The sequence below is a fragment of the Galleria mellonella genome, unplaced genomic scaffold (genome assembly GCF_026898425.1).
Source record: "Galleria mellonella isolate WM207_F2 unplaced genomic scaffold, CSIRO_AGI_GalMel_v1 utg146, whole genome shotgun sequence".
NCBI lineage: Eukaryota > Metazoa > Arthropoda > Insecta > Lepidoptera > Pyralidae > Galleria > Galleria mellonella.
Genome location: NW_026441999.1, coordinates 5518199 through 5528374, shown reverse-complemented (window position 1 = coordinate 5528374; position 10176 = coordinate 5518199). Strand labels below are relative to the sequence as shown.

Below are 10176 nucleotides of genomic sequence, written 5' to 3'. Positions count from 1 at the left end.
GAACAAAAATTTTATATACACAATTTCTAAACACTAGCCCACTATGAAGTGGGGAAAATTAGCAAATGATTGTGTATCTTTCGTCTTCTTTTTACTAATTATATTTGCATAGGAAGAAAGGAGGCAACCATATTTTTGAAGAAAATTGTACATTCTCAAAATTATAATTACCGGTTACAACTTAATCGAAATATCAATGAATAACAATTCCGAGGGCTTATAAAAGTGTTTACATACTCTTCTCACACCTACTATAAAAACTAGCTATGCCAGACGCTTCTCACCTTGTATGATCCCCTATATAATGTACAATAAAATTTGCAAAATTTGTAATCTAAAAAACAGTACGCTAAAAGAAACGTTAGTAAAGGTAAGAAAACATCTAAAAATTATGAAGTTCAACGATGCTGAAAACATACTGATGTTAATCATATAAATAAACATCTCGTTCACACACACACACACACAAACACACACCATTCTTACCATTTGCACGTGCAAACTCCCAACATCCAAACACACATTAATTTATTGGTATTTATAAAATCATATTTTAAAAATAACAGCTTTGTGTAAACTTATAGACAGGTATACTTATAGGTAAACAGTTAATGTATTACTAGACTACTAGAAAGCTTTTTTAATTTCTGTAATCATGTATTTGGCAACACGATTCCTGGTGCCTACAGAATAGGCTCAGCCTAGTGTAGAATCAATGCTAAAGTCTGTGCTTATAAAATCACATTTTGGTAATAAATACATTTTTACTTTTATTATATGATTTAGTTTTTATTTTATTATTCTTTCTATGTAATTCCTTGGTCTTAGGTGCAGATGAATTATATTGCTGGGTTGGTATGATGTCATGTCAGTCATGGTCAAAAATAAAAATATTTGGCCAAAAACGCATCTAAGCCCCTTGCTAAGTCCTTATTCTGACGCTTTAACCCATACACAGTGGAACTCAAAGATTTTGGTCGTTCTTAGATAGAACTAGAATGTTAAGTAGGTACGTAATGTAACTGCACTACGTACCGCGGTTCCATCTTTTCAAACTTTCTGCCAACTATATTTATTAATCAGTAGAAGCATTAGCATAAATTAGCAATTATATCTATGCTAGCACTTCACAATTTAAAGTTATAAATATTAATCCTTAATGTATTTAATCTATGACTGCATTGCCTATATCATCACAGACAAGGCGAATTCGGACCAAAGATTTTGGAGATTTCTCTATGACTATGCTACTCTTTTTTACTACATAGTGCTGCGCCATAATTTTTAATTAAAATTATCGATAGTATGAAGAAAATATGCATCATCTATTGAAGATGGTGGAATTAAACGGCGCTGCGTAAATACAAAAGTCGACATGTAATTACTTACAGATAAATATAGAATAGAAAACTTAATTGGCTCTTCTCAATAAACCCACATTAAAATTTACATTACGAATGTCTGTAATTAACGTACCTTTTAATATATAAAGTTTACGTACTAAAATTGTGCAATAATACGCTATTGATATTCTTATTAATAAATGAAACTTTACTGGTGAAAAATGAATAAAGTTCTTTTAGAAAACTAATTTTATTAACAATTATAAATATATTATAAATCACCTAGAATTACAATCATTTATAATACTATCAATTAGACAATTATAATCGATATCGCACACCACTACTCGTATCCTGCTAGCTTGCTGCCGCCATATTGATTTGGCTTGGCGCTTTCTTGATGATATTATTCTTGTGATGTTTAATTTCACATAGTTTGTGATTTTTACTGCGCGCTGAACATATTTTTGTTGTGAAAAAATATAAACAAAATCAAAATGGACCCGGCAAAGATGAAAGTAGTAGATCTGAGATCAGAGCTTGGTGCTCTCGGCTTGGATACGAAGGGTAACAAGCCGGCTTTGGTCGAAAGATTGAAGAAAGCTCTTGAAGCTAAAACTGGAAGAGGTAAAACAATTTATTTTAATTAGTTTACTCTAGTCTCAATATTAAATCGAGATATTTATGTATTTAACCAAATAACCAAATTACCGAATTGATCTCATATCAACTAAAAGTCAACAAAGCACGTGTACATTTCCGTGCTAATAAAATTGTAGTTAAAAATATATATCACATTTAAAATTAAATTGTTTTACAGTCATGAAGCGGAACTGAAACAGTTGCGAATTGAAATCTAAATTACGTCATGACTGCTTATATGTAGTGTTTTAAATTTGCTGCATGACAACGCTTAATCAATTTGCCGCTATACGGAAATATAGCTATTTATTCAACTTAAGTCCCTATTCCAACTGAATTATTTAATAGCAATAAATATGTTTAACGTTTCAACATTAGGTAACAAACAAAATTTTATGCCTTTGGGCCCAGTACATAACCATTTTAAAGTTTATGACAGATCTATAATTTTTGCCAATCTAGAAATATTATGTTTGTCTAACTAGTGTATAATTGAAGCAACCATTGGTCTTAATAATTTTTGCTAATGTTTATCTTTTAAAAAGGGTACTCACTGACCATTCTTATTTTAGTTTTTGCTATACAGTCAGATATATTAATTTTATTCATATATTATTTTACTTATTCTCTTGTATCAAGCAATGCCCAAGGCCCATTACTGTAATTGTCATTACATAGAAGTTGCTGTTTCTCGACTTATTTCTTCTAAATTATATGATGAATCTTATTACGAGTTTTATTGTTGTTTAGATATTTTTTAAAACTTGTATCTACAATTTGCAAGGTACTTGTACATAATATAGAAAACAGGAGTTTCATATTATTTAAGATTATTCAAATTTCTGTTTGTTTACCTCTTTGTTGATAAAAATTTTTATAAACTAAAATGCAGTTTAATACTTATATTTATACAACTGTATTCAGTGTTTCAATACCTATAGCCAGTTATACATATAGTGTTTACATTTCAGTTCTGATTATCAGCTTCTTTTATTACATTTGTTGATAAGAAACCTATTAACACCATGAAATGTTTATTTTGCATTCACCATGTATTGAGTAAAAATGTTAATTTGAAATTTCAGTCCATAAATGTTTACATTGTTTGCTTCTAAGAATACTACTTAGAAGAGTTAGGATTTTCATTTTTGCACCTATTTATTTATAATATCAGAGGGTAAAGACACAAGAGGGTTTCATTTTTTAATGTGATTATTATTTAATAGTAACTTTATCTGCACTATCACTATATAATGGTGAATGATGATAAGTGAGAATGACGTCTGGTCAGTTAGATCATCATGACAAATTCACCATAATAATTTCCACAGGGAAGGTAGACCTGATACATTTCTAGCAATGCAGCTGTTAGACTCCTTTACTAATAATCCTTTACCTTTCACACAATAATGATATTTCTAAACCTAATTTTGTACAGGAATTTTGATAATAATTAAATTTTATAGAATTTTGCTATTAGAGGCAGTAGTATAACAGAGTGGTCTATATGGAGTATTCATTTAAAATATTCTGCATTATTGTTCTCAGTACTAGCAGATACATCTATACTGGACACAACAACAGAGGATGTTGATGATGTAGCCACTCCTCGGCGACCGGGCCCTGCGCCCAGGACTACAAGGAGATCGTCATCGTCGCGCCTAGTCTCTACACCTTCAAAGGTATTGCATTTATTTAGTCCAAGAAATAACAATTTTTTTTTTTCAAATTAACTCAGTAACTAGAGCACATTTCACTGCACCAACTCATTGACTTAACTTAAAATTGTGCTGTACAACACATTATACTATTTTTTTTTACATATGCCAAAATTTTACTACAAAAAAAATACCCTCACTTCATTAAATCAGTATCTGAAGTGTATTCTATTGTGCCAACTCATTTCGTTAACCTATATCACTGTACTGTATATTTCGACATGTGCCAAAATTAAAGTGATGTAAAAAACCTCTACTACTCTTGTTCTATTTTTTGTTTTTCTTACACTCATGTATTTTAGTGCATTAATATACTATTAAAAGATTGCCAACAAGTCAACCCACAAGTACAAAAAATACCCTAATTTGTCCATACTTAATTCACTATTCTCAGTACTGCACAGTGCGAACTCATTTTGAAGAAATGAGTTGATATAGCATAGTGAAATGAGTTAGCGCAATTGCGCGGCGTAGTGCAGTGATATTCTAGTCTAGTTTTTTTTTTTATTATTTATAGCATTTATACATTTTTTTTATAACAACCTGTATTGGCCACTTGTATTAAATAAAAAAAAAAAAAATTAAATTAATTCAAGATGACACATAAAGACATTGTGTGTTCGAAATTTAATTCAAATCCTACTATAAGTTGCTTTACTAAAAAATATTAAACATCGAAGCCTCTATACAATCTCACATTTTTTTAATCTTTTTATACACAAGTGAATTAATGACCAGTAAACATATATCTGCAAATTATCCTTCAGTGATTTGTTGCTAGTAGATAAGGCTGGTTTGCCATTTCAGACTATAGATAACGTTGTGCTAAGACATGCGTTTCTAACATCTTATCTACATAGGTTGCTTATAACATCTGAACATTGCACATTGTTGTTGTATTCTTGGAAATAAAATTGCAAAAGAGAGTATTTTTTAGACGTGAAAATGAAGTCGCAGACATGCAATTTTAGGCTTTGGTTATTTACATATTAACCTATTGATAAAATTAATGGCTATCACTGATAAAGTCGACCGTCACTAGTGATATTGTCATTCCCGAGTAATTTGTCATTATGTGCGGCACGTTTTGTGATTATTAACAATTATTAACTAAATTAAAAACTTAATAATTACTTGTAAATATGTCTGTGAGTATTCAAGACTCGAGATATTTCTATTTGTTAATTATATTGTATTCATAGACTATCTCTAAGTTGTAGGGGTGTTTACTATCATCAGGGCTTTATTAACTTCATTATTAGAGGGCTATCTTCAGTGGTCTTCTTTTTATAATAATTCCATCCATGTTTGTATATACTTTTCGCCTGTTACTTGAGTGAGTATACTAAGGTATGTGTAATTGTGTATAAGGCAATAAGTCCATGTGGTGACCTTAGACATAAACCGAAATGTTTGGTAAACAATAATTACTAGCAAAATAAACCACGCTTCTATTTTGTTTGAACATGGTACGGATGCAATAGTTAATTTTAAACTTTCGCGTTGTTTACACATTATTTAAATATACTATCGGGATTTAACGCAATGAAGAAGCAGGTAGGTATGTAGGTACTATTTACTTGCAAATATTTTTTATGACGTTAAATCCCGATAAGGTATTTAAAATATGTAACGGCTGATTATCTAGTTTGAATAAAATATTTATGTTAGAAATTTATTCTACGATAAAAGTGGAACTTAATGTTTTTGTAAAATTTGTAACACGGGAAAATAATTCACATTGTATATCCAATAATATGTTCTTAAATGGCGGTAAATTAACTGCAATATTTTGCCTTTTAAATCGAACTTGAACCGTAGTACCAGCAAGCTATTTTGTAGCGGAATTATCAAGCGCATCGCGGAAAGCGGTTAAGAGCATTTATCAATCATAATTTCGCAAGTCACACCTAGCGACACGCTGTCTCGCTGTCAATAAGCCACAACGCTTTATTTGTTTGTTATACGAATTTTAGTCGTAGTAGCCTTAGTCTTCTTTGGAATAAAGACAAAAGTCCTGTTTCGAATTATCGATGGACGCAGATGGATCGATTACTTGTGTTCACTCTGTTGTACTTTGTTGTTCATCTGCGCTGATCCTAGGGGGCACTTTTATATTGCACGATATTTTACTTTTACGAAGAAGGTAAATGCCCATAAAATAAAAAAAAATAGGAAAATGTGACGTATTTAAATTTCCGTCACGATATCGTGAACTTCCATAGATATTTAAAAGTATCAAATAGGTCAGGATGCAGTATCGATACAGCTGATTTATAGCTTGCCCAATCTTAATAAAGTTTAGTGTGCATATAGTCTTTGGGACGGGGAAGAACATAGGGTAATCTACGAGGTCTGTCCGGAAAGTTCGTATAAAAGTGTTCTGGAATGCGAGAAAGAGGAGTGGGGAGGCCAGGTAAACGCAGGACCCCTTCCTTATGTCCCTAACAATGCTTCAGTTCTGGTCTGACCGCCGTGCGGTGCGAACTGGCTTGTCACGCCATCTGTGAAGTTACCTCTTAACGAAACCCCGTCGGCATGGAGCCCGCTTCCGTTGAAGAGCAGCGCGTCGTAATCAAGTTTCTCTCGAAACTCGGCAAGAATGGCCGTGAAATTTTTGCCGATCTCAGAACAGTTTATGGGGATGATGCTGTGAAGGAACCAACCGTCCACAAGTGGCTAAAAAGATTCAGAGAGGGCCGAGAAAGCGTTCAAGATGACCCACGTTCAGGACGTCCTTCCACTTCACATTCCGACGAAAACGTGGAAAGAATTCGAACTTGTGTTAATGGGGACCGTCGTTTAACGGTCAGACAGGTGGCTGAAGAGCTTAATTTGGGCAAAACCGTGGTCCACGAAATTCTAAGAAACGAACTTCAAATGAAAAAAATTTGCGCCAAGATCGTTCCGTGAGTTTTTGAGTAAAAATTCCATTACGGTGACCGAACACCCCCTATTCGCCGGATTTGGCCCCGTGTGACTTCTTCTTGTTCCCAAAAACCAAATTGGTACTTCGGGGGCGGCATTTGGGGGACATAAATGAGATAAAAAAAGCTACGACGGGGCAGCTGAGAAACCTACAACCAGAGGACTTTCAAGGAGCCTTCTCACAGTGGAAACGGCGTTGGCACAAGTGCATTATGTCACAGGGGGAGTACTTTGAAGGGGATAAAATTGATTTACCTGAATAATTGTAAAATAAAATTTTTAAAAAACTTTTATACGTACTTTCCGGACAAACCTCGTATATCCTGGTCACCTGGACATAGTCGGCCGTAAAAACTAGTACATGATATAAACCAATATTATACAAATATGTATTTATATTTGTTTTTCATCACAGCAAGCCCCACGTGACGATCATCCCGAGTTGATAGAAGAGGACGTCAAAGAAGAGGACTCGGACGAGCCGCTGCAGCCGGCGCCTGTGTCCGCGCCTGCGCCCGTGCCCGCGCCCGTGCCCGCGCCGGTAGCGGCGCCGCACTCGCAGCCGCCGCCGTCGCAGCCCGACACGCCGCGCAAGCCCGCTCAATCTGACGTGTACGTCCTAGATGATGATGATAAGTGAGTTCTATTTTCAAACGAGTTTAAAAACGAAATTGTGTTCTATTCGATTGTTTTTTTTTCTCTTATGTTGCGCGAACACGATATCTTCGCTTTTTTTTATGATTTTTTAATTGAAACGGTGATATGAGATATTTATGTGTGAACTGTTACTATGCATTTTATGGCTATTTTCCATTACATTTTAAATGTTCAATGACATATTTCTCATATCAGTATGCCATAATTTTGTATTACATTACAGATAAAGAAGACCTTAAAAAGCAATAAATATTTATTTTAGCGTGATTTACTTATTAAAAATAAAATAATTGCTTTTTGTTTTTCCCCGAGTGTAATAATTTTCGGTATATATGTGTGTATGGATTATTGAGGACACATATTACCTAAACAGCCTAACAGGTTTTGATAAATTGAGTATGAATTAAATAGGAGTATATTTTATTAAATATAATATATTAAATATAGCTATAAGTTAAGAATCAAATATTTTGCTTCGTGACACTATAGATCCAACACGGCAACAAACCTTACCAATTACAATAAAGAATTAGCAAAATCAGTTCACAACTAGAGAAGATATCGCGTAACATATACATAAAAAAAATACAACCGTCTTTAGAACGTCTTTGTTTTTAAAGTCGTTTAAAAATAAATATGGTGTCTATAAGCGTGCGTACATGCGTTTATGTGTATTTAGATGCTAGTTATTGTGATTTTACTTGAAATTATATATATATGTTACAGTTTTTTTTTTTCGTATTGTAAGATCTTATGTTTCTCCCATTCTTGCCATCAGTACTCTCTAGAACTGTTACTTATAGTTTAATTATTCTTATTAACAAAGTCGGTTAGGTAATGTAATAAGTACATTATATGAAGCTAATAGGTATATAAATTTTTTGTTATACATTGAAAAAAATTCTGATTATTATTATATTTTCAGTGGATCTCCTGTACAAGTCAAGGAAGATGTAGATGATTGTGGTAAGTAAAAGATATAAATGAAATTATATTTTTTTTAATTAGCTTTTTGCGTGTTACTTCTTCATACACATGAATTTTAACATTTTAGAAGGTATATCAAGATAAAACATATCAAATTTTAAGTTAGACCTTCACAAACAACTGTGAAACACTTAATCCATTTGTTAGTTATTATGTAATGCCTGAACAAACAAAATTTTTAAAAAATCTTTATTGACATCTATTGGTCTTTTTAAAACCCTTTATATTATTTTTTCTTAAATATCTTCCATATACAGACATTATCTAGTTATAATTTTATTATTTAATACGATTCTGTTCTAATATTGTTTTTAAAATTAAATAATGCACCACCTACTTATTGCTCAGTTTGCCTAACTGTTGACTAGTAGAGAACACCAACCTGTGTCAAAACCGCCAAATGTATATATAATTTTACTGTGCATTGCATACATGCAGTTTTAATAAATATATATATTCATAAAGTATACTTTCTGTTAGCTTGATGTTTTTACATTTCTATGCACTCTTTGAATGAAATTTGATGCATATAATAACGACAATTATGGTACATGGGATTGTCGTGTAGGATACTTTATGAATTTATTACGACTACGCTACATTTTACAATTTATAATATTCTGACAATGGTTATTAACATTTTTGTTTAGAAGTTATGCAAAATGATGAAAAACCAGAGAAGGACGATAAAGAATCTTCACCAAAGCCTAAAGATGAGAAGATGGACCACGACGGTGAAAATGAAGAGGAAGGTGAAGGTGACGAGAGCAAGAAACAAGATCAGGTACATACAGTTTTCAATAATGATTAAATTGTATAATTGTCACACCAAAATTTAGATGAATTATTGATAATCTAATGTGTCCATCAATTTTTAAGTGATTCAAATCATTGAAGTGATTATAAATCGTAATTATATCATTGAAAACAATCAATTACAATTTTAATCCAAACTTATGGATAGGCCTGTTAAGTGTGCACATAAATCCTTTCATTGTGTAGTTGTCAATCAAACCACTAAAATTAGAATTGTCATTTATATTAAGAAATTAAATTAGTAGATATTAAAAAATAACCAATTCAAGCAGAAAGAGCGGGAGTTGACTGAGGAAGAAGAGTGGGAACAATTGAATGAACGTCTTAAGATTAGAGAACAAGAGCGTATTGAACGAGAGAAGAAGCAAGCGGAGGAAGATGCTAAGCGGCTGGAAGAGCTCAGCAATGTAAGTCGCGTATACTTACTCGAAACCAATTTAATAGTCTGTTCAGTTTGTAGTTTTTTTTTTTTTTTTTTTTTTATAATGATTTATCTTTAAATGTTAAATGAGTTGTTTGCTGTGCATATACAAAAAATAATCATAAATTTACATTTCACACAAATTTTCAAATTTAACTCACTATTTGTAATAAAAAATAAGTAGTTTTAATAGACATAGCATGAGATTTTATGTACAATCTAGAAGTAGTACAAGTGTATTTTCTCTTATCATGATGAATTACAAATTCCAGCAATTTCCAGTGTCAACATCTGTTTTTTTTTTTTATTTTTTACAAAATTATTGTCAAGTATAACAAATCTTTATGGAAACTTATGTGTAATGACAGGATCCAATAAAGTTGCAACGTCTGAAGCGCAAACAAGAGAAGAAGGCCCGTTGGAGCAACTTCTACAAAACTGTTGAGGTCACCAATGAAGTGCTGACTCCTCCTACTGAGGTATTGTGATTACATTATTACCTTGTATCTTTTTTTTTTATTTATTTGGGGACTTTTGTCCTTTTAGGCATGGCAGTTCCAAAATTTGATTGATAGTTTGAACATTGTTTTTGGTACAACTCTATAGAAATTAATAGTATGTCTGGGATATATAATGACGTTTTATTTTAATATACTTGTGGACT

At 32.3% G+C, this 10176-nt stretch overlaps 1 protein-coding gene across 5 annotated transcripts in view; it reads left to right on the top strand.

Annotated features, from left to right (window-relative positions):
- The first annotated feature begins 1687 nt into the window (after window positions 1-1687).
- The window catches only part of LOC113523261 (heterogeneous nuclear ribonucleoprotein U-like protein 2), a 29082-nt gene continuing 20593 nt past the window's right edge, over window positions 1688-10176 (top strand). The window contains exons 1-7 of one of the 5 annotated variants that reach the window (XM_052891920.1): window positions 1688-1970; window positions 3534-3667; window positions 7047-7243; window positions 8214-8254; window positions 8926-9059; window positions 9364-9498; window positions 9881-9991. In XM_052891920.1, coding sequence (XP_052747880.1) covers window positions 1841-1970; window positions 3534-3667; window positions 7047-7243; window positions 8214-8254; window positions 8926-9059; window positions 9364-9498; window positions 9881-9991 — 882 coding nt within the window. In that variant the 5' untranslated portion in view covers window positions 1688-1840. Of the gene's footprint in view, window positions 1971-3533; window positions 3668-4698; window positions 4852-7046; window positions 7268-8213; window positions 8255-8925; window positions 9060-9360; window positions 9499-9880; window positions 9992-10176 lie in introns of those variants that run through there. The other 4 variants (XM_052891919.1, XM_052891918.1, XM_052891917.1 and 1 more) reach the window with 4 other exon arrangements.